Genomic DNA, 23,856 nt, shown 5'->3' on the forward strand with positions numbered 1-23,856 from the left:
AATGTACTTCAGGGGTGAAATCAACTGTTCTTACCCAGTTGAGAAGACTCCATATCCAGTGACTTGGTTGGTTTTTGGCCGATTTCTTGAATGGTTTTTCCAGCAAACCAGTCAGTTCTATTGTAAATCAGTAAACACTGGCATGGCCATTGATTCCCATATCTTGGGAATAAATATATGAAAAGGATTCAAATTGACAATTTTAGCTATATTTCAGTTGTACCCGTAAACATTGGAGAATAGTTAGTGATTCATGATTTCAGAGAAAAGGCCTTTACTGACTACTCTGATGATTCATTTTGGTTTGTTATTATTTGAAGAATCGGAAATGCCCCCCCCCCCCCCATATTATGGGTCATATTTTCTCCAAATTAATTTGTAGTTTGGTTAGCTGTCTGTATTGGAAGATTTTATTTACATAACAAAATGCTCTGCATTTCAAATGAAATTATTGTTTGTGAATTCTTTTAAATATTTGACATAAAATGAATGTTAGCAAGTTTTGAGAGAATTTATAGCTCAGGTTGAGTTTCTGGATTTAGGTTTGCTCACTGAGCCGGAAGGTTTGGTTTCAGACGTTTCATCATCATACTAGGTAACACCATCAGTGAGCTTCCAAATGAAGCACTGGTGGTATGACCCGCTTTTTATTTGTGTGTGTTAGGTTTCCTTGGGTTGGTGACATCACTTCCTGTGGTGATGTCATTTCCTGTTCTTTTTCTGGTGGTGGTAAATGGGATCCAAGTCAATGTGTTTGTTGATAGAGTTCCAGTTGGAATGCCATGCTTCTAGGAATTCTTGCGCACTTCCGTTTGGCTTGTCCTAGGATGGATGTGTTGTCCCAGTCAAATTAGTGTCCTTCCTCATCTATAGAAAGATACTGGTGAGAGTGGGTCATGTCTTTTTGTGGCTAGTTGATGTTACCCATTTACCAACTCCTGAGAAAAAAAACAGAAAATGGCATCACCACAGGAAATGATGTCACCATGCCAAGGACACCTAAGCACATAAATAAAAAGCAGGCTATACCACCAATGCTTCATCCAGAGGCTTACTGATGATGTTACCTAGTATGGTGACGAAACGGCTGAAACATAACCTTCCAGCTCAGCGAGCAAACCCACATCCATAAAATTACTAAAAACCCCAAACTATCTGATTGATAAAGTAGAAATTACTTGGGTTAAGAATGTCTTTTTATAAAAAAAAACTAGTTAATCTGGTAATGACAGAGTGTATAATGGTTTCAATTTATTGATTAATATTCATTTACAAATGAATTGCAACTACGACATTTGTAGTCAATTCATCATTGAACTATTTTATGCAAAAATCCTTGAAAAACAGATTACATTATTTACAAATGCATGATCACTTTATTTTATCAAGCTACTCAATAAAAGAAATAATAATGGTACAGTAAATCTTAGGCTCATCCGATCATTAAAATACATCAATTGAAAATCGATGTAAACAGACCTTGCAGATTAATGGAGTTGGGATGGGGATAACAGTACTGGAGTACATCCACTTTCCTGCCTAAACTTAAATGTCAGTTAAAAGCATTCTGGATGGAGATACGGCACATAGAGATGTGGTTCCAAGCTCCTACTAGCTTCAACCGGAACAGTAACTCTCACTGTATCCCATCATATTAATTGTTCCTACTTTGGATAACATAATGGTTCCTGTGGGTAAAATTGCTGGCCTGTGAACTCTGCTGATTGACACAAAGATTGAAACTCATTTTGCACACAAGCGAGCAGACAGGCTTTCAACCTATCCTGGGATGCAATTGGATTCTGGGTTCAAGTAAAAGGAGAGCTTAGATATCAGAAACCAAAAGTTAGCTCTCACCCCCAGCACTAAATCATTCCCTTTGAAAGACGTGTGTTTTTTTTTTAAAAAAACAATGCCCCACTTCCCATAACAGTTTTACAAATTAAGACAATTGAGACCAACATCTGCAATATGTACAATGCTACATAATCTCTGCTGCGATAATTGATGCCATTTTCCTTAAGTAGTGCTGGAAAACGGCTCTTGCTCGACATAAACTAATGTTATTTTGTTGACCAAATTCCTCATCTCTCTTCCTGAAGGTATATTGACTCTTCGCTGAGGCACTGTTTCACAGGTCCTTATGTGTTTGAGATTTGACCAAACGTTGCAAGATATTGAACTGTAGATGGAAGACATACGTCCAATATTTGCACAGGGACCTCCAGCAAGAGCCAGTGGACAACAAGCAAAGGGAGGGAACTTTAGTCCTCTCTTCCCCCCACCCTTCTCCTTAAGCCTGGAAGGGAGTAGTTTGTGCTTTTTGCTACACTTGCTCTGGAAACCAACACAATTCAGGGATGTAGACCCGATGGAAGTGGCGCAACGACTTTATCATGGACCCACTGAGCCATGGCAGGCATTTTCTGCAAATTAATTCAGCAATGAAGGCAAGGAAAGGGCGGGAATGGGGTACAAGAAGTTGATAGTTCTTTATTGACTATGTGATCAACTGTTCGTCTGCTTGTGAGTTTTACAATTGACAACTGTGCTCGCTGGACAAGAGTCACAAAATTTAATCTAAGCAGTGAGTTCAGCCTCCAGATTGATCCTGGTAACTTTGGTTTTATATCTCAGCACTGCCCACTTATTCCTCCTCAAATCCCTGTTGGATCTACCGTCAGATTCTATATAAAGCATTTACTACATGCTGGATAAAGACGCTTTGAATAGTTAGTTATTGAAGAACAAACCACATCATTAGGTGCGTCTGCACACTCAGTGTGGGCGTTACAGTCGGAGGTTACTGGTGGTTTGTTTTTCATTAACACTCTGTGCTGTCATTTATCTAGCTGACCAGAAAGGAGGGGATAGCTTTCCCAATGTGAGAGTTGGCAAAAATAGCACATAACTGAATCATGACAACACAAGAAATTTTGATTTTCAGTTTGTAGAATATATGCATTTTGGTCTTCCTACCTGCTTGTCATTGGGGGAGTGCAGCAGAAGTCCACTAGGCTGAGACCACGTTGTCCTAGAAGATTGGTTATACTAGGCCTGTGCTCACAAGCAGTTAGAAAGATGCGAGGGGATCTGATTGAAACAAATAAAAGTCTAACAGGGCTGCATTGTCTAGATGCATGGAGGATGTTTTCCCTGGTTGACGAGTCTCAGACCAATGGTCACAGTCTCAGTACAGGGTAGACCATTTTGGACTGAAATGAGGAAACATTTCCACACTCAAAGGGCAGTGAACCTGTGGAATTCTCTACCACAGAAGGCTATGAAGACCAAGTCATCGACATTCAAGAAAAAGACAGATTCATTAAAGGCAACAAAAGGGTATGGGGAGACAGCAGGAATATGGCATTGAGATAGAGGATCAGGCCGCTCGGTCCAACAAGTCCACACCGACCCTCTGAAAGGCATCCCACCCAGATCCATTCCCCCTACCCCATCCCTGTAACTCTGCATTTCCTGTGGCTAATGTGTCTAACCTACACATCCCTGAAGATTATGGGCAATGTAGCACGTCCAAACCATCTATGATCACATCGAACATGCTCTGCCATTCAAAGGGCTGAATAGCCTACTGCTGTTCCTAGTTTCTATGTTTATATCAGTATCCTAGAGTAGTGACCCAAATCAGCAGGGAGCTGTGTGAGAGTATGGCCATTCTGGATAGTAATGTGCCCTCAATGTTAAATGGACTGCCCACACTCACTGCCTAAATATATACATGAAGATATGCCACTCTGGATCTCGTATCATTTAATTGTGTCCAGGCAATCAATGCTTTCAGTGGCAGAGCAGAAAGAAGGCTAGAAACCAGTGTGTGTTTTAAACTTGGTCCTCCTTTTCTTGTTTTGTTCATGATGTGCATTCACTCCTTGGTATCAACCTTTGGTCAGCACATCCAGGATAAACTACCAGAGGTCATCATCTAATGGACACATAGGTCAGCCAAGATTGCAGTAACGTTATAAAGCATAATGTAAAATAAAACACCCATTCACAACAGCAGGGTACAACCTACTTGCTCATCTTGCTGTCTACAGGATGGCAGCAAAGTAAATGATCTCAGTCTTGATCTCAAAAACAAATAAAAATCGGTACAAACACTAATTTGACAAATGGATTTTTAAAAGAAATTTTAAAACTATTGATTGTCCCAAACTTGCATATTTCAGGTGCAACATGCTTGAACTTGCCTAAAATGGCAATGTCAGTTGAGGAATAAAATTTGTTTAACCGTGCATTATAAATACCATGCTTCCTTGCAAAGTTCTCATTCCTACAAATATCAGTAAAAGTTATGGCTCATGACTACACTGAAAAGCCTGTGACCACACTAGGCCACTTTTCCTTCAGACCAACTGAGTGTCTTAAGGAAACAGGATGAAAGCAACAATTGACCAGCTTAGTTTAAACTAATGTGGCCATCACGGGACAGGCCAAGAGCGATTAGTACATTTCTATGCGTGAAGTAGTGAACCTAAAATACATCGCAAATATTTTACACATCATTATATTAATTGGTCAACACAAGAGGTAGCTTTAACCATTCCTCTGCCATAAAGACATCCAGTACTCTACACACGGTTTAATAAATCACTTCACTGATATTATGCCACCTCCACACTAACATGATGAGCCTTAATACCTGTGAGTAAATAAAAGACTTAAGCAAGCCTTCAACCTGGTACAGACTCTAAAGCTGGCTGGCAAGGCATTTATTCCTCATTTTCACTTAACACTATGAGGCTGCTGGAGCTTTCTTCCTCAGAATTTTGCTCCTTACTCTAAGTATCAACTAATTGCATTGGGGGCAATGTACATGATCCATTTGTACTTCTCAATTTCATGTTTAATTTATTTCTACCATGGGGCACATGCTGAAAATATAAAGCTATGATTCAGAGAGTGTGACATAAATAATCTGAGAGTAACTCTTTAATGAGCAATGCTACCTTCCAAAACCTGCAGGCACAGGCAGGTGGATAAACCTATTTGGGTTTAAGCCAAACAAGAGCTCAAACTTTGCTGGCAAGATAACAATGATCATATCCACCACAGCCAGGAATGTATTGTATTTAAGGCTGATCAAGGTAAATGTGTTTAAGAGGAATTAAGTACTGTCTGTTTTCAATACCAAACTAGAATTTTTCCATTTAAAGACAATGTCCAAATGTGGAAGATTTTCCTGGGGAGAGGTCCGTGGCCTAGCTTGGATAGAATACACACCTAATTGGAAAACTCACTGATAGTCATTGATTTACAAAGCCAGGGCAAGATCTCCCCTCCCATCAGGCAAGTGCAGGATCACCAAAGTTCAGGGCTGTTTGAGAGAGCTTCCTGGAGGCCAATGCCTTGCCCTAGGTGTTGTACAAATTAACGCAAACCACCCCACATCCAAACAAATTGACAGACAGGGATTTACCTTTCTGGTAGGCTGGCCCCTGCACATCTCAAATATCGCTGAAGTAATTGCAGCTCATGGTGGATGAGACCCTTGAGTGGTCATTGATTAAATCACCGAAGTGTCTCATTGAACAGTGGGGCATGAAGGTTGGCTGAAATGCAATTTCTCTGACGGCAATAAAAGGGCAGGGATCTCTTTGATGCCAACTCACCCAATTATCAGCTGCTCCCACCAACTGCTCTACATTTTATGGGAGAGGTATATTCCAAACCCAGTGTCGGGTCATTGCATACTTGAGAGAAAAATTACCTCCATCCATATTCAGGCCAATTCCAACTACAGAGAAGTATCATTGTTGTCATTTCCAATGCAATCAGCTCTCGGGGATTGTTCACTGGTGCAAGTTTTTGTCGGTTTTGTGCTATGAGGATGTTCTCACTGGGAACTAGATACAGAACTCACTTATTTTAAAAATGGTTCATTCAAAATAGAGAGAGCAAAATCTACATTTTTGACTGGATCCCACTAATTCCTGGAATGAGAATTTATTTCCCCAGCTGATAGATATGTAATGTAACTTTCAATAACATCACTCAGATCATTTACTTCCATATCTCAAACTCATGCTTAATGAGTGAATAATGAAATGTCTAAATGTGCAGCTACATGATAATCCCTAATAAGAAGTGACAAGATTACAATCCATGCACTCTCCATAGATTTAATGCGGATTGTACACTATTGTTATAAATGCCCAATATTTATACTGCAGGCTGCTGGATTCTGAAGCAGGATTATCCCATTTCAAAGAGAACTCCGCTTCCCCATTTTAAAAAGGTGTGTTCATTCCAAAGATTAGGTTAACCTTCACACGCTTGTATTTGATAGGAAGTGACTTAGTGCATTTTATGCATAATGCTTGTTTTACAAGTAAATATTGGGTTTTGCAGTTCCACTTTGAATTTTTCTGGACTTCTTTTCCAGTACTCCCCTATTCAATTTTGCTAAAGTCAGATGAAGTTTCATTTAACTCAGGTGTTGATTTTCTACTTTACTTAACTTACATCCAAATTACAACCATAGATTTTTTTGTTTATCACAATAACCATCTTATGTTTTAACGATTTTCAAAGCAGGTTTTCCCTCCTCTTTGAACAACTCGAGAATAAAAATATTCCTTTTTTAAAATCTAGATCCTCTGGTGTGAGTCCAATGTGTTAGATTTTTGGGGGTGCTGTGATATCTATTTCCCAGACAAGTCTCTGCTACACAGAAACACAGTCTACACTCGGAGACCCCAACTGTAATACCAGTGTGATAAATGGCTCTAATCAATGCTGATGAGACACAGAACTTAGAAGTTAGAGTGCTAAGGAAGCAAAGATGTCCCAACTGCAGAGAGAGAGAGAAACAGACCAAAGTGAGAAAATGAAGAATATCTGTTCAGTCAGCAGCCATGAGCCTTTGAATGTTGGGCGGATTTCTGAAAATTTCTGGCAGATTTCTACAAGAAAACTCTTGCAATGAAACTCAATTAAAAACGCATAAATATGGCAGATTTCTTTTAAAAATTGAGAAGAACAAATAGAATATATGTTGGGGTTTGATCAATTTGCTGCTTATTTGGGAATAATGAATTTTTTAAAAAAAAAGACGTGCCTCAAACTATGAAAGAATCTTGCACAATGTGTATATGTGGTGGGTGAGACATATGTAAGAAAGAAATAGACAAAACAATCCTCTAAAAATCATATACAGGACAACTTTATATCCCCAGTTATTTGATATACGTATGTTTAAAGCAACAGATTCTAACTTATAATTTCTACCAGTTTCTAATAGTTATTGCAGTGCAATTAGAGAGATTAAAAACCCAACATTTTCCTTGTTGTTGATCAATACATATATCCTTTGTTATAGTGCTGTGAATTGATGCAGCCAGCATCTGGCATGTAGGGGGTGTTCTCGTCCAGATGAGACAGGGGAACAGTGTCTTCTTCATTCACGTGCCGATCAAATTCAGACTTCAGCAGTGGCCGCTGATTGTCAGGGAATGCCAAAGAGAAGAGCGCTTCTGGTTCACAGACGAACTTGTACACGTATCGCTCGCCAGCCACCTGCAAACAACAAAGGTCATTGGAGTACACCAGAGGGCACCCAGCTGCTTTGTACACAGAGGATAACAATGCCTCATTCAGAGTTTGTGCCAGACTTCTTTGCAAGTTCTCTCCTCTCCTCCCCTGACAGTTCATGAAGCAATTGATTTTCCATGATTGCCAGAACCTTCTTTTTAAAATAAAACAGGTGCAAGCTTAGACATGAATCTTGGCAGGCTATTGGACTATGGAGGGCATCATAGAAAACTCTCTCCTGTCTTCAGCTGATCCCTGCACATCCACGCGCTTCCTGAGCATGTCAGTGCTCTATGAACAGCAGCGCAAGGCTGGCTAATTAACTTCTCTCTGCTAGAGAAAAGTAAGGCCAATTATTGTGACTCAGATGGGATTAGACAACTGCATAGAGCAAGGATCTAAATGTGGCTCAGTGCCACACCAGGTCACTTACTGGAAGGCAAGACTTAAAGTAAGCCTGAACTGCCAAGTACCAAGTGGAACCTTCATGACAGATTGTAATTTTTTAGCATGCGATCAGTCCTTGGGCCAGAAGATTGTGTGGAAAACATGTAACTGTGTTCTTTCCTGATTAAAAAACAATATTAAATTAAGACAGAGTTTCAATCCAGCTTTCAGTAGAATAGATTGCGTGGTAAGCAGGAAATAAAGACTTCCCATCATACTATCAATTTTCTACACTTACTTCACCATTAAGTCAATCGTACAGCACGGAAACAAACCCTTCAGTCCAACCAGTCCATGCCGAACATAATCCCAAACTAAACTAGTCCCACCTGCCCACATCCCTCCAAACCTTTCCTATTCATGTACTTATCCAAATGCCTTTTAAATGTTATAATTGTATTCATACCTACCACTACTTCAGGAAGTTTATTCCACGTCCGAACCACCCTCTGTGTAAAACATTTGCCCCTTGTGTCTTTTTTAAAATCTCTCTCCTCTCACCTTAAAAATGTGCCCCCTAGTCTTCAAACCCCCCATCTTAGGGAAAAGACAACTGCCATTAACTCCATCTCTACCCTTCACGATGTTATAAACTTCTATAAGGTCACCTGTCAACCTCCTACACTCCAGTGGAAAAACATCCTAGCCTTTCTTCATAACTCAAACTTTCCATTCCTGCCAACAACTATTCTTTCCCCTACTGCTTCCACTTTCTTTTCTTGAACCCAGTCAGCTAATCATTTGGGAAGCTGGTGGGCAAAGAATTCCTAGAGGACAGGAATTAAAATTGCAAGGGAATCTACAGTTTAACCACATACAGGTCACGTACTATTCTGGCACCATAATATCAAGTCTGGACTTTAATGGGAATGGGAGGGGTTTAAAAGAAAAGGGGTGAAAACATGTTTGCTTCCTTAAGATTGTACCTAAAGTTATGGATCATATTTGGAAAGGTTGATCAGGTTGGGTTTATACTCATTGGACAGCACGGTGGTTCAGTGGTTAGCACTGCTGCCTCACAGCACCAGGGTCCCAGGTTCAATTCCAGCTTTGGCGACTGTCTGTGTGGAGTTTGCACATTCTCTCCGTGTCTGCGTGGGTTTCCTCTGGGTACTCAGGTTTCCTCCCACAGTCCAAAGAAGTGCAGGTCAGGTGAATTGGCCATTCTAAATTGCTCATAGTGTTAGGTGCATTCGTCAGAGAGAAATGGGACTGGGTGGGTTACTCTTCGGAGGGTCGGTATGGACTTGTTGGACCAAAGGGCCTGTCCCTACACTAAAGGGAATCTAGTCATCTAGTCTAAATATGAAAGGTGATCTTATTGAAATACATGAGGTGAGAACAGGGTGATACAGTTTGGGACTGCAGATTCTGGAGATCAGAGTCAAAAAGCTTATACCTGAAATGTCGACTCTCCTGCTCCTCGGATGCTGCCTGACCTGTTGTGCTTTTCCAGCACCATACTTTTTGATTCTGATACAGTTTGGGGTCTCGCAGTTAAGACTCAGGAGAAATTTCCCCACCCCTTCCAAGAGGCCATTAGTCAGTGGAATTCCCTTCCTCAGAAAGCAGTGAAGACTTGGACATTAAATAATTTTAAGGCTGAGTTAAATTGAGTTTTGATCAATTGGTGAGTTAAGGATTATGGGAGGCTAACAAAGAAGCAGAGTTGAAGCCATGATCAAATCAGCCATGATGTTATTACAATACAGAGCAGGCTTGTGAGGTAAAATGGTCTACTCTTGCTCCCAAACCGCGCACTCTCACTTTCCTGGAGACATTCATTCCGACTGCATCCCTGCCCATTATGCTCTCTCCCACCACATCCCACCTTGACAAGGTTGATTAATTGGCAATCCCGCTGCATCCCTATCACAGTCTAAGATGACCCTTGCTGAATTTTACTTAATATGAATTGGGGAGTTGGTTTCAGGCAGCACAGTGGCTCAGTGGTTAGCACTGCTGCCTCACAGCGCCTGGGAACAGGATTCCATTCCAGCCGCAGACAACTGTTTATATGAAGTTTGCACGTTCTCCCAGTGTCTGTAGGGGTTTCCGTTGGGTGCTTCAGTTTCCTCCCGCAGTCCAAAAGACGTGCAGGTTAGATGGATCGGCCTTGGTAAATTGTCCCATAGTGTCCAGGTTGGGTGGATTAGCTATGAGAAACACAGTTTACAGGAATAGGGTAGGGGCTTGGGTCTGGATGTGATGCTTTTCGGAGGGTTGATGCTGACTCTATGGGCCAAATGGCCTTTTTCGCCAGTAGGAATTCTATTAGATTCAACTGTAGAACTGAAACTGAAACTTTGGACCCAGTGGTTGCATTCCTGTCTAGATTGGAATGTGTCTATGACATGGCTTTTGGAAGTTGCAGTCTTATCCAATGTTGTGTAAAAGGAAGTGTGTTAAAGTCTAAAATAAGGAATGTGATCAGGAGATGTGCATAATTAGAGAGTTAGTTGATTGGCAGGGAGTCAGGAGGCTGGTCATGCAATTTATGCAAAGGTTTATTGGGTGGGGGCTCAGTTTAATCTTTACAAAAGAAAATGGTCTGATTTGATGTGGCTGCTAGTCACAATAAAATGATCACTTTAATAATTACATTGAACTTACCTTTTGCATGATCCCCTTCTCATAATAGTAGCGAAGTGAACGGCTAAGTTTATCATAGTTCATGGCTGGTCGGTTCTTTTGCATTCCCCACAATCTTGCCACCTATAGAAAGAAAATCATTTGTTCAACGCGTGCACAAAAATAAGAGAAGGTTTCTGGTATTTGCCACCTTTCAGGGAAGGATATCACATTTCTTAACCAGTCTGGCCTACAGGTGGCTCCAGGTCCACACAGTGATGTTGCTGAATCTTAACTGCCCACAGAAATGACACAGGAATGTCACCTAACCTGCTATAGAAAAGTGCACTGCAGATGTATTGATACTTCAGGGATTGTACCATTTCAAGGTGGTTTGTAACTAGGGCACAAGATAGGAGGTATATCAAGGCACAATAACAGGAGCCTAGGGCAGGAACACCACTGGGGGTCTGCGTTTTCTGTCCTCCCTCACAGCTACCTTCTTGAGGGATCATAGTGATGGGCAATTATCATTGTCTGTGTCAGCAATATTCACGTCCCAAAAACAATAAAAAAAACACAAGTTATGAAGAGTGGCAGAAAATGGATTCGATATTTTATAATTGGCCTCATGGCAATACAACTTTGAATGCAGAAGTCTATGTAGGTTTAATCAGCAACACTAAAAAGTGGTTATCATTAAATAAGACAATACAGCAGATCCCCTGGGCCTAGAAACCTAAAAGCCTCAGTCTGCATTCACCTGTAAGTCAACAGTTTGGATGCGCACCCTTTTGCATTTGTTCTGAGTACAACTTGAAATGTAACTTTTTCTTTACAGATGTTGACAAAGTGTCTGTGCTTTTCCAGAACTTTGTTTTCTTTCACATTTCCGGCTTTTAATTATGTTTAAAAGATTCATTCGGCACCATTGAGTTTTGTTTCACTTTTGTTAAAATTGTAGTCCTCACTTTCACAATGTAAGCAGAGTAATACACAGCTGTTACTTTGGAGAAATAGCTGCTCGAAGTGTAGCTGATACAACCAATCCACATGACCATGGACTTAGGGGTCAAATTACTTTAAGAAAATTTTCAGCATGACAGAGATGAATATTCTTGATGTAACATACAATCACAAGAATTAGGAACAGCACTAGGTCACTTAGTCTCTGGACTTGCTCTGCTATTCCATTAGATCTTAGCTCATTTTTAAAAAATTCATTCACAGGACATGGGCATTGGTCAAGCCAACATTTATTGTCCATGCTTAACTTGCTCAAGGACAGTTAAGAGTCACCACATTATTGCGGGTCTGGAATCACAAGTAGGTCAGACCAGGCAAGCAGTCTCCTTCCATGAAGGACATTTATGAGCACAGATAGATTTTTCTGACAACTGACAATGGTTTCATGGTCATCATTAGGTCCTTATGTTAAGGACTTGTCTGCCCCACCATCTCAGATCAAGATGGCACTCCTGACACGCAGCACTCGCTCCATTGGTGCCCAGAAGGTGCCAGTGGGAGAGCATCTGTGGATTCAGCTGCAGAGTCATCGGTCAACACTCAATGTTAAATCTAATCCATGGCAGAAGGAATGGTCCCCTGGATAAGAGACTGGTCAGTATGAGCGGCTGTGTGAGCAAAACCCCACAAGGGCTTTAGTAGCAAGAGAGAATATTGGCACAGACAAGACTTTACAACAGAAGAGACTGTAGAATTTCTCACTAGTTATTAAAAGAAACTATAATGCAACGTTATTTCTAAGAAATGGCTAGTCAGCGAAAGCAATCATATTTAAACTCGTCAAAGAATTGGATCCATGTCCGAGTGCTTACGCTTTGCTTCCACATTTTTCCAAAGTTGTCATCCCATTTTTAAGGCATCACCTGGGGAACAACTAATGGACTCTCACAGCCAACAATAGCTCAGCCGCAGGGTCATTCTCTGGGTGGAACCTTAGACAAGGAGTGTGATTGGATAACTGGACATGGCCACTATGTACACATTGTAATGTGGTAAGTCACATTACATGTGTATAGTCGGTGGGCGTTTGTGACAACCTCTGGTGAGTAATATTAGAGAAGCAGAGATCAGAATTTCCATTTACCTGTGTGTGCAAAATTGTATATAAATAAGCTAGTTAATACTTTTCCCCCGAAAGGGCAGTCTAAAGGCAGATGTCCCAAGGGTTAAATAATTGAACTGCATTAACCAACAGGTCTTTGTTTAACAATGTGGCCTCAAATGCACAATGCTTTTTGGAAGCTCTGAACACCAAGGGAGAGTAACTTTGTTAAATGGAGTCATCAATCACCGACTGACACTAATGGGCATGTCCCTGATCTCCTCAGTTTATTGCTTTGATGTAAATGTTGATTTTTTTAAACTGTCAGCACCTGGCCCTGGGTACAGAATGATGCCATTTTCATGTCAGCAAATAAAAATGATACATGGCCCAGAAGAAAGCAATAGCTCCTCATGGATGATGCATGGGTCCCAGGGTTTCAGCATGGAGGCATACCTTGCAATGTTAACAGATTGTGGGTGCTACTGTACCAAACTATTCAGTAGGGAACATGGTCCAATCAACAAAGATAGTTTATCTCAATAGATTTGGGCTTATCAGAGAAGGCCTTGGACCAGTGAGAAAAGAAACTCCATGGGAATTTCCATTTCCCACTGGTATCCATTGCGTAGTTCCACAGTGCACATAAACAGCCAGGGTGAGCTTGTGATGTACACACAGATTAATAGCCTGTCAATGCCAATAGTCAACATACACAAAATGGATGTTTTGATGAGGTATTAGAATAGCCAATATCATCAGAAGCAACAACCTATAAATTACACAAATGCTAACAGGTCAAGCAATACTAATGTCATTATCACTGAGCCGTGTGGTGCAGATAAAACCTTCTGCTCTGTGGAGTTGCTATATTCTAACTGGACTTTTCTGGCAGAATGGGGACTGAACAGTACTCGATATGAAAGCAGGAGAAATCATTCAAAAAAGGGACCACCACCACGAAACCCCTCCTTAATGCTTTTCAGCAGCCACCTTAACAGCAACACGTGCAGGGATCTTGGGACAAGGTGTCAGCTAGCCAATAGCTGTTCTTTCAGCAAATGTCATACCCACCCTTGAAAAAAAAACCCCAAGCCTACGGGTGCCTCTCAAACATGATGTTGGCTAGCTGTATTCGATAGCCAAGAGATAACACGATAATTAATACCAAAGTCATACACCAAATCATAATGGACTAAAACTGAAAAGCACTAACAAGAAATAAATAGAAAATCATGCTAATGTTCATACTTTAAGTTTTAAATGGCTAAATATGGATGATTTATTGGAAAACTTTATCTGTGGAACCAAGCACCAAATGGAGTGACTGGACAGAACACTGAAAATTGTAGGCTTATGTGAATTGTGACTAATTAATAGACTTCATATGCCCTTAGGAGTTTTAGGCAATTCTAATGTGAGCAGAACATATCTGAAAAACTATTTAAATGGAACAATTTATCAGAATTGAACCATGGATTTTATTTCATGGTCTAAAAGTTCCTGTTCCAATAACTCAAATTAACATCCACAAGTGTCACTCAAATGTTGTTGCCTTGTTCTGAAGAAATTTGAAATATTACATTATAACGAGCATTATAAATCAAGTCAAACACTAGCTTAACAAAGTGAATATCTTGGCAAGTCTATCTTCCATAATGAAACTTTGTAAGAGTACTGCTCAATTGCAGTGCATTAATTGATACACCCATGTATTAAACAGCACTGCTGGGAAAATAGACACTATTGCACACAAATCCCAAGATGGCAAAACCATAGTCAGTTCCTAATGGAAACTGGCAGATTATGAAGTCTCCACATTGCACTGCCGATTCCTGCTCTGACTGAATCTTCTGTGTGTTCCCAAGCACGAGGTTCTGCACTCCATAAGTGGCGTTTGGCTATAGACTGGGCAGCACTGCAACAGTTAATCCACCAGTTGATCGGGATTTCCCCCCAGTCCATCCCCCAGAAACATTGGCAGATGGAACACAGCATGGAAATATAGGAGATAGAAGCAGGAGGAGACCATTTGACCCTTCCAGCCTGCTCCACCATTTGATCACAGATCATTGAGCTCAGTTATCTAATCCCACCCTACCCCCATATCCCTTTAGCCACGGGAGTTATATCTACCTCTATCCTGAAAAACACAATGTTTTGCCCTCAATGTCTTCCTCTGGTAGTGAATACCAAAGAATCAATTGCCCTCTGCATTCTGCTCTGAGCATGTGGGCCCCAAACTGACACATAGCGGTGAGCGTTTAACTGAAACATGCGTTCATGAAAGTGGCACATAATAGTCAGTTCACTAAGATTTCCACCTCACTTTTCGTGAAATCAAACAGAAGCTGATTGAAGCACAGCAAAGAAAATATGAAGAATCAACAGTCCCTATATAAAATTCTCTCATCCACATTTCTTTCAGTTTGTTGCCTGTGGAACTGGCATTTGACAAAGTTAGGGAGTATCTGTGTGGATTGGCAAATCCACCTGGTCCCGGAATAGAGTGGTGCTGGAAAAGCACAGCAGTTCAGGCAGCATCCAAGGAGCAGGAAAATCGACGTTTCGGGCAAAAGCCCTTTATCAGGAATACAGGCAGAGTGCCTGAAGGGTGGAGAGATAAATGAGAGGAGGGTGGGGAGAAAGTAACATAGAGTACAATAGGTGAGTGGGGGTGGGGATGAAGGTGATAGGTTGGGGAGGAGGGTGGAGTGGATAGGTGGAAAGGAAGATAGGCAGGTAGGACAAATCATGGGGACAGTGCTGAGCTGGAAGTTTGGAACTGAGGTGAGTTGGGGGAAGGGGAAATGAGGAAACTGGTGAAGTCCACATTGATGACCTGGGGTTGAAGTGTTCCAAGGCGGAAGATGAGGCGTTCTTCCTCCAGGCTTCTGGTGGTGAGGGAGCGACGGTGAAGGAGGCCCAGGACCTCCATGTCCTCGGCTGAGCGGGAGGGGGAGTTGAAATGTTGGGCCACAGGGCAGTGTGGTTGATTGGTGTGGGTGTCCCAGAGATGTTCCCTCAAGCACTCTGCTAGGAGGCATCCAGTCTCCCCCAATGTAGAGGAGACTGGATCGGGAGCGAAGGATACAATAAATGATATTGGTGGATGTGCAGGTAAGACTTTGGTGGACGTGGAAGGCTCCTTTGGGGCCTTGGATGGAGGGGAGGGAGGAGGTGTGGGCGCAGGTTTTGCAATTCCTGCGGTGGCAGGGGAAGGTGCCAGGATGGGAGGGTCGGCTGTTGGGGGGGGCGGGCGTGGACTTGGACTTGACCAGATAGTCACGGAGGGAAGGCAGAAAGGGGTGGGGAGGGAAATATATCTCTGGTGGTGGGGTCCGTTTGGAGGTGGCGGAAATGTTGGCGGATGATTTGGTTTATGGAAAGGTTGGTAGGGTGGAAGGTGAGCACCAGGGGGGTTCTGTCCTTGTTATGGTTGGAGGGGTGGGGTCTGAGGGCAGAGGTGCGGGTTGTGGACAAGATGCGTTGGAGGGCATTATTGATCACGTGGGAAGGGAAATTGCGGTCTCTAAAGAAGGAAGCCATCTGGTGTGTTCTGTGGTGGAACTGGTCCTCCTGGGAGCAGATAAGCGGAGGCAGAGGAATTGGGAATACAGGATGGCATTTTTGCAAGAGGTAGGGTGGGAAGAGGTGTAATCCAGGTAGCTGTGGGAGTCGGTGGGTTTGTAAAAAAATGTCGGGGTCAAGTCGGTTGTTATTAACAGAGATGGAGAGGTCCAGGAAGGGGAGGGAGGTGTCAGAGATGGTCCAGGTAAATTTAAGGTCAGGGTGGAATGTGTTGGTGAAGTTGATGAATTACTCAACCTTGTCACAGGAGCACAAGGTGGCACCAATGCAGTCATCAATGTAGCGGAGGAAGAGGTGGGGAGTGGTGCCGGTGTAATTACGGAAGATGGCTATGTTCTACGTAGCCAACAAACAGACAGGCATAGCTGGGGTCCATACGGGTGTCCATGGCTACCCCTTTGGTCTGGAGGAAGTGGGAGGATTCGAAGAAGAAGTTGTTAAGGGTGAGGACCAGTTCGGCAAAACGAATGAGAGTGTCGGTGGAAGGATACTGTTGGGGACGTCGGGAGAGGAAGAAACGGAGGGCTTGTAGGCCCTGGTCATGGCAGATGGAGGTGTACAGGGATTGGATATCCATGGTGAAGATGAGGGGTTGGGGCCCGTGAAAACGGAAGTCTTGGAGGAGGTGGAGGGCAGGGGTGGTGTCTCGAACGTATGTGGGGAGTTCCTGGATTAGTGGGGATAGGACAGTGTCAAGGTAGGTAGAGATGAGTTCAGTGGGGCAGGAGCATACTGAGACAATGGGTCGGCCAGGGTGCTCAGGCTTGTGGATCTTGGGAAGGAGGTAAAACCGGGCAGTGCGGGGTTCCCGGACTAGGAGGTTCAAAGCTGTGGGTGGGAGATCTCCTGAGGTGATGAGGTTCTGTATGGTCTGGGAGATGATGGTTTGGTGATGGGGGGGTGGGGTATGGTCAAGGGGGTGGTAGGAGGAGGTGTCCTCGAGTTGGTGTCTGGCTTCAGCAGTGTAGAAGTCAGCAGACTACCACTGCGCCCCCTTTATCTGCTGGTTTGATGGTGAGGTCGGGATTGGAGCAGAGGGATTGGAGGGCTGTGCGTTGTGAGGGTGAGAGGTGGGGGGGGGGGGGTAGACAGGTTGAGGCAGTTAATGTCCCGGCGGCAGTTGGAAATGAAGAGGTCGAGGACAGGTAATAGGCCAGTATGGGGTGTCCAGGTGGATGGAGTCTATTGGAGGCAGGTGAAGGGGTCCTCGGAAGGTGGACGGGAGTCCTGATTATAAAAGTAAGCTCTGAGGCGGAGGCGACGGAAGAATTGTTCGACGTCACGGCATGTATTAAATTCATTGATGCGTGGGCGGAGGGGGATGAAGGGGAGTCCTTTGCTGAGGACTGATCATTCGTCCTCAGTGAGGGGGAGGTCTGGAGGGATGGTGAAAACTTGGCAGGGCTGAGAGCTAGGGCCTGGTGTGGGTGTGGAGCTGGGAGTAGAAGCGGAGCCTGTAACTGGAGTGGGCATGGTGGTGGGGGGAATGGGGGTGGAGTCATGAGCAGGGATTCCCCTCAGGGTCCTGGGGGGATGGGGATAGTGACTGTGGGGGGCATGTCAGCAGAACGCAGGTGAGTGGCGTTGGAAGTGGTGGCGAACACGGCAGTGGGGGGAGGCGGAGGTCACTGAGCGTGTGACATCAGCGATGATGTGAGGGGCGGAAGTGATGTCACATGTGGTGCATGAGGAATTGTGAGGGGCGGAAGTGACGTCCTCCATTCTGTTTGTAACAGAAATAGCAATGGCTCTTGCGGTGCAGTGGGTAATGTCTCTACCTCTGAGCCATGAAGCCCAAGTTTAAGTCCCATCTGCTCCAGAGGTGTGCTATAACATCTTGAACAGATTGTAAGAATTTTCTAATCAATGTAAGTAGAAGCATTTAAGTTTAGAAAGCTGTAATTCCAGTGAGGAATTCACTTCCTTGATTACTGGAAACTCAAATTGGGAATTCAGGCATAAGTCACAGCAGGATGCCATTTGGCCCATCGTGCTTGCACAAGCCCGATAATTATGCTCATTTAACTGGTGCCAACTTCCTGTTTTGCATAAGCTTACACACTATTTCTCTCCAAATAATTATCCAATGCCCTCTTGAATGCTTCATTGAAGCTGCCTCCACCATACCCTGAGGAAGTGCATTCCAGATCCTGACTTGCTGCTGACTGAAAATGTTTCTACTAACTTCACCCTTGCTTCTTTTGGAGATCACTTTAAATCTATGCCCCCTTGTTCTTGTTCCTTTCCCAAGCGGTAAGTTTCTCCCTATATACTCTTGTCAGCCTGCTCACAATTTTGAAAACTTTATCAACTCGCAGCTCAGCCTTCTTCTTTTCAAGAAGAACTTCAATCTTTCCTCATAACTGAAGTTCCCTAACACTGAAACCATTCCTATAAACTGCTTTTGTGCTCTCTGTCCAATGCATTCACATCCTTCCAATAGTTTGGTGACCATACTGCACACAGTACTCCAGTGGAAGTCTAACAAGTGTCTTATACAGGTTCAACATCACCTCCTTGATTTTGTAACCTATTCTCCTATTAATAATGCCAAGGATATCATATTTTATTTACTACTCTCCACCTATTTTGCCACTTTTTGTGATCTGTGCTCTATACACCCAGGTCCCTTGGCTGCTACACCTCCTTTAGAATTCTACCCCCAACTTTATATTGCCTTTCAATGTTCCTTTTACCAAAATGCATCATTTCACACTTCTGTGCTTTGAAATTCATATGCCACCTATCTCCCCACTTCACCAACTTGTCCATGTCATCTGGAGTTCTACACTCTCCTCCTTACAATTATTCCACGTTTTTGTCCCCTGTGCACCAAGATCCAGATCCTTAATATATAGCAGGGGTTACAAGGGTCCCATTATCACCCCTTGGGGAATTTCACTACAAACATTCATCCAGTTCAAAAACTATCCATTGACCATTATTTCTCTGTTTCCTGTCACTCAGCTCATTTTGTGTCCATGTTACAATTGACTGACACATATTAGTGGATAGAAAATCTGGGGAATTTGTAGTGAAATTCCTAAGATCTGTTCCTAGTAAGTGCCATTTTGTAAAATTTCTCTTCAAGATGTTTATACAAAGCATCTGGAAGTGGATTCCATTTGATTTTGGACCAGATCATGTGAAAGGGGTGTAAGACCACAACAATAATTTGTATTTATGTACCAGCTTTAAATGTAATAAAGAGTTCCGAGATGCTGCACAGGAACATTATAAACTAAAATTTGAGCCACAAAAGGATATATTAAAGCAGATGACCCAAAACATCAGTCAAAGAGGTCTGAAGGAGTGTTGTGAAGAAGAAAGGGAGATGAGAGGTAGAGGGATTTAGAAAAGGCGTTTTTGAAGCTTTTGTCTCACAACTGAAGGCACAACCATCAATGGTGGAGCACTTTAAATTGTAGGTATTGCAGAGCAATGCAAGTTTACTTGGTGCTGGAGAAGATTACAGAGATAGAGAGGGGCAAGATCACAGTGAGATTCGAGAACAAGGCTAAGAAGTTTATAGCATTGCATAATTGGCAGCACAAGGTGATGGATGAAAGGAGTTTGGTGCAAGTTAGGACACAGAGAGCAGAGTTTTGGATGAGCTCAAGTTTATCGACAGAAAGAATTTGGATGTTGGCCAGAAGTACATTAAAACAGTCACATTCGGATATACCAGCAACGAGGTTTCATCAGCAGATGGACTAAAGCAGGGATGAAATCAAGCAATTATTTGGGGGGGGGGGGGGGGGGGGGGGGAGAGGTATGATGTCTTTGTGGGCAAAAGGGTTCTCAACATATTCAAAGATAGCACAAATGTAATCTTTGATTTAGAATTTGAGTCCCAGCAAGTATTTTCATATAAAAGTGGAATTTAAAGCTTCTTTAAAAACGATACAGGCTATAATGCGATGGTTGCGTTCTTGTGTGACCCTGAGCTATATAAAAATCGTGCAATAAAAATAGCACTTAAAGTGTTGGCGATGTAACTGCGTTATAGCCAACACACATTTTACAATTTTGCGCTTTAGAAACAATGACCCCTATGCATCAATCGCATTGCAGCCAATTCGCGTTGACAAAACGCACATTATAACAGAATGACCTGCATTTGGTTTTAATTTTGAGTCTTCTTCCTAACTGGTTAGGATTGTACTCAACCATTTGAGATTCAGTTTAGTAATGAATGTCAGCTTTTTGACGATGTCATGATTAGCTCAGTTCCATTTTAGCTGATGGTGTGACTTTTGTTGTAATTGGTTCATTTGTCTTGTGTTCGGCTGGTAATAAATGTAATGGCTCCCTCCTCAAATTGGTTTTGGCTCCTACACGGGTGACATCATGACAGCAAAAAAAAAAATCAATTTGCTTTAGATCAAACTTGAAAATTCAAATGTCTGAAATTGAAACTTCCAAGAGAGAAATGGAGATATTTCTTTGTCGAAAGAAGATCACCACTTGAAACAGAATCTAGGTAGGTTATAGGAGATTAAAAACTGGAGTAATTTAAGAAACAGTTGGCTGAGGTGTGGTGGGAGGGAAACACAATTAGACCCTTAACAGATTGATCAACAAGGACAGGCTGAACAGTTTTCATCAACTGTTGGTTAGCACTGCTGCTTCACAGTGCCAGAGACCTGGGTTCAATTCCCCCCTCAGGCAACTGACTGTGTGGCGTTTGCACATTCTCCCTGTGTCTGCGTGGGTTTCCTCCAGGTGCTCCGGTTTCCTCCCACAATCCAAAAATGTGCAGGTTAGGTGAATTGGCCGTGCTAAAATGCCCGTAGTGTTAAATGAAGGGGGAAATGTAGGGGAATGATCTGGGTGGGTTGCTCTTCGGAGGGTCGGTGTGGGCTTGTTGGGCCGAAGGGCCTGTTTCCACACTAAGTATTCTAATCTGTATTACTCTTGTGATTATAACTCACTTAGGTCGAGAGTCAGACATGTACAGCACAGAAACAGACCCTTCAATCCAATTCGTCCATGCTGACCACATATCCTAAATTAATTGAGTCCCATTTGCCAACACTTGGCCCATCTCCCTCTAAACCTTTCCTATTCATATGCCCACCCAGCTATCTTTTAAATACTGTAATTGTACCAGCCTCCACCATTTCCTCTGGCAGCTCATTCCATACACACCACCCTCTGTGAGCAGATTGCCCCCTCGGTCCCTTTAAAAATTTTCCCTCTCTCACCCTAAACCTATGCTCTCTAGTTCTGGACTCCCTCACCACAGGGAAAAACCTTGTCTATTTACGCTATCAATGCCCCTCAATTTTATAAACCTCTATAAGGTTACCTCTCAGCCTCCGATGCTCCAGGGAAAACAGCCCCAGCCTTATCAGACTCTCCATGCAGCTGAAACCCTCCATCTCTAGCAACATCCTTGTAAATCTTTTTTGAACCCTTTCAAGTTTCACAACATCCTTCCTATAGGAGGGAGACCAGAAGTGCACACAATATTCCAAAAGTGGCCAATGTCTTGTACAGCTGCAGCATGCCCTCCCAACTACTGTACTCAATGCTCTGACCAATAAAGGAAAGCATACCAAATGCCTTCTTCACTATCCTATCTGCCTGAGATTCCACTTTCAAAGAACTTTGAACATGCACTCCACGGAGTCTTCATTCAGCAACATGCCCCAGAACCTTAACATTAAATGTATAAATCCTATCCTTATTTGCCTTTCCAAAATGCAGCACCTCACATTTATCTAAATTAAACTCCATCTGCCACTCCTCGGCCTATTGGTCCATCTGATCAAGATCCTGTTGTGCTCGGAGGTAACCTTCTTCGCTGTCCACTACACCTCCAATTTTGGCATCAGCTGCAAACTTACTAATTATGTTCACATCCAAATCATTCATATATATGACAAAAAACACACTGTTGTTCAACTTCAACAGCACCTTCCTTAACTAAGCTGCATTGTAGTCTAACACTATTCACCACAGACTGGTTTTGAAATGATCCGACTGTATCGAAATATTATCAACTTAGATAGTGTATTATGGCTCTTTTAATTGCTAATGTACAGAAAAGCTTTGACAAGCAATGCGCAAGTGAGCTCAGTCAGGCCTTTTATAACAGTTTCTTTTATTATTTCTTTCAAATGTGTATTTTTGTTTCAATCTTAGTCTACTTTATTTAAAAATTTTGCCAAAGTACACATTTCCTGTGTCATACATACCTCCTGTAACTGTGCCTGATGCATCTACCTCTGTCAATTTTTCCATCTTGACTCTTCCACGTTTTCAGTCATATTTAAACCTCTCTAAAAGATGCTGCTCTTTCCTATCAATATAGTTCCTGTAAACATCAAACACTTGCCTCAAGCAATGAGGATTCCACCCAGATTCTAACAGAGGCATCATCAGTACAGTCTGTCCTGATATAACATGATAGTTCCTTTCCCGTGCGATCCCATTGTATAAGGAAATCGCTTAATAGCAGCACCATTTAAACCAATGGGGCTGGAACCACATTATATCCAATACAGGTAAGGAAAGTTCGTGCTCTACAAAAACTCTTCAATCGTGCTACAGCCAATTTACATTATAGCAGAACTGACTGTACTTGTTTAGAAGGCACTGATAATGCAAACAATTTAAGTTTGTTCTTGGTAATCGCTTAGAATGTAGCTTTTATTGGGTTTTTGTGTGAATGGCTTACACCTTCAAGCTTGATGATCAAAGTCCATTCAAGGCTGAGCAGGTTCTAAAAAAAGCAAGAGAGAGAGATGCGGTGCTTTAAAAAACTATATTGGTTTGGAGAGAGGGGATGCTTTCCAATGGTTCCCACTTTGTAATGTGTTTTGAGTCATAGTCTCATCCAAACTCTGGGCATTGGTTAGCTCAGTGGACTGGGTGGCTGATTTGTGATGCGGAGTAATGCCAACAGTGTGGGTTCAATTTCTGCACTGGCTGAGGTTTCAATGAAGGACTCTCCTTCTCAACATTTCCCCTCACCTGAGGCTTAATCAGAGAAAAGTCACCAGTGTAAACAAAATGGGAGGAAATGGCGACGAGCTGCCCCTCCATTCGCAGGTTGCTTCTCCCCTGCATGCCTTGCTGATTACCTGTTACCTCAAGACAGTTAGGAAAATGAGAGATCGCAGACAACATTTCTGGGAGTCACATTTCATTGAGCCAGGATCTAGCCCCCGTGCTAGATCCAAGATTATGTTCATCATGTTTGGGGATGTGGAGCAATGGCAGTAATAGATCTCTGGGTGGAGGAGAAAAAGGCTGCAAGCTGGGGTGAAAAGGAGGCTGAAACAGGGGAGTGGAGAAGGTACAGAAGGAGACTGCAATAGGAGTCCATTGGAGAAGATGGATTCTGCCATGTGGAAAGGATAGTTTGAAACCTGTCAAAAGACAATCAACTAAATGGGATTGGAAAAAACAACTTTAAAATCACTGAGGTAATTAATTTATGTAAATAAATGTGGGATATCTAGTTTAAGGCAGTACAAGTTCAGGAGCTACTGTACTTAAAAATCTGAGATGCAGTAACAAGAGTAGTATGAACCTTTTTTATTAATTACTTCACAGAATGTGGGCATCGCTGGCAATTATTGCCTATCCTTAATTGTTAAGAGTCAGACTGGTTA

The 23,856-nt window shown here is 42.6% G+C and overlaps 1 protein-coding gene across 1 annotated transcript in view; it reads right to left on the reverse strand.

Moving 5' to 3' along the window:
- Window positions 1-1,231: 1,231 nt before the first annotated feature.
- Window positions 1,232-23,856, reverse strand: part of etv4 (ETS variant transcription factor 4) — a 113,434-nt gene continuing 90,809 nt past the window's right edge. Inside the window, exons 12-13 of the mRNA XM_043675033.2 lie at window positions 10,615-10,716; window positions 1,232-7,539 (exon numbers count right to left, since the gene is read on the reverse strand). Of these exons, the coding sequence (XP_043530968.1) occupies window positions 7,318-7,539; window positions 10,615-10,716 (324 nt within the window). The 3' untranslated portion in view covers window positions 1,232-7,317. The remainder of the gene's footprint in view (window positions 7,540-10,614; window positions 10,717-23,856) is intronic.

Source organism: Chiloscyllium plagiosum, unplaced genomic scaffold (assembly GCF_037043375.1).
Source record: "Chiloscyllium plagiosum isolate Xiang-an unplaced genomic scaffold, Cpla_swu_hap1 HiC_scaffold_32, whole genome shotgun sequence".
In the NCBI taxonomy this organism is placed as follows: Eukaryota; Metazoa; Chordata; class Chondrichthyes; order Orectolobiformes; family Hemiscylliidae; genus Chiloscyllium; species Chiloscyllium plagiosum.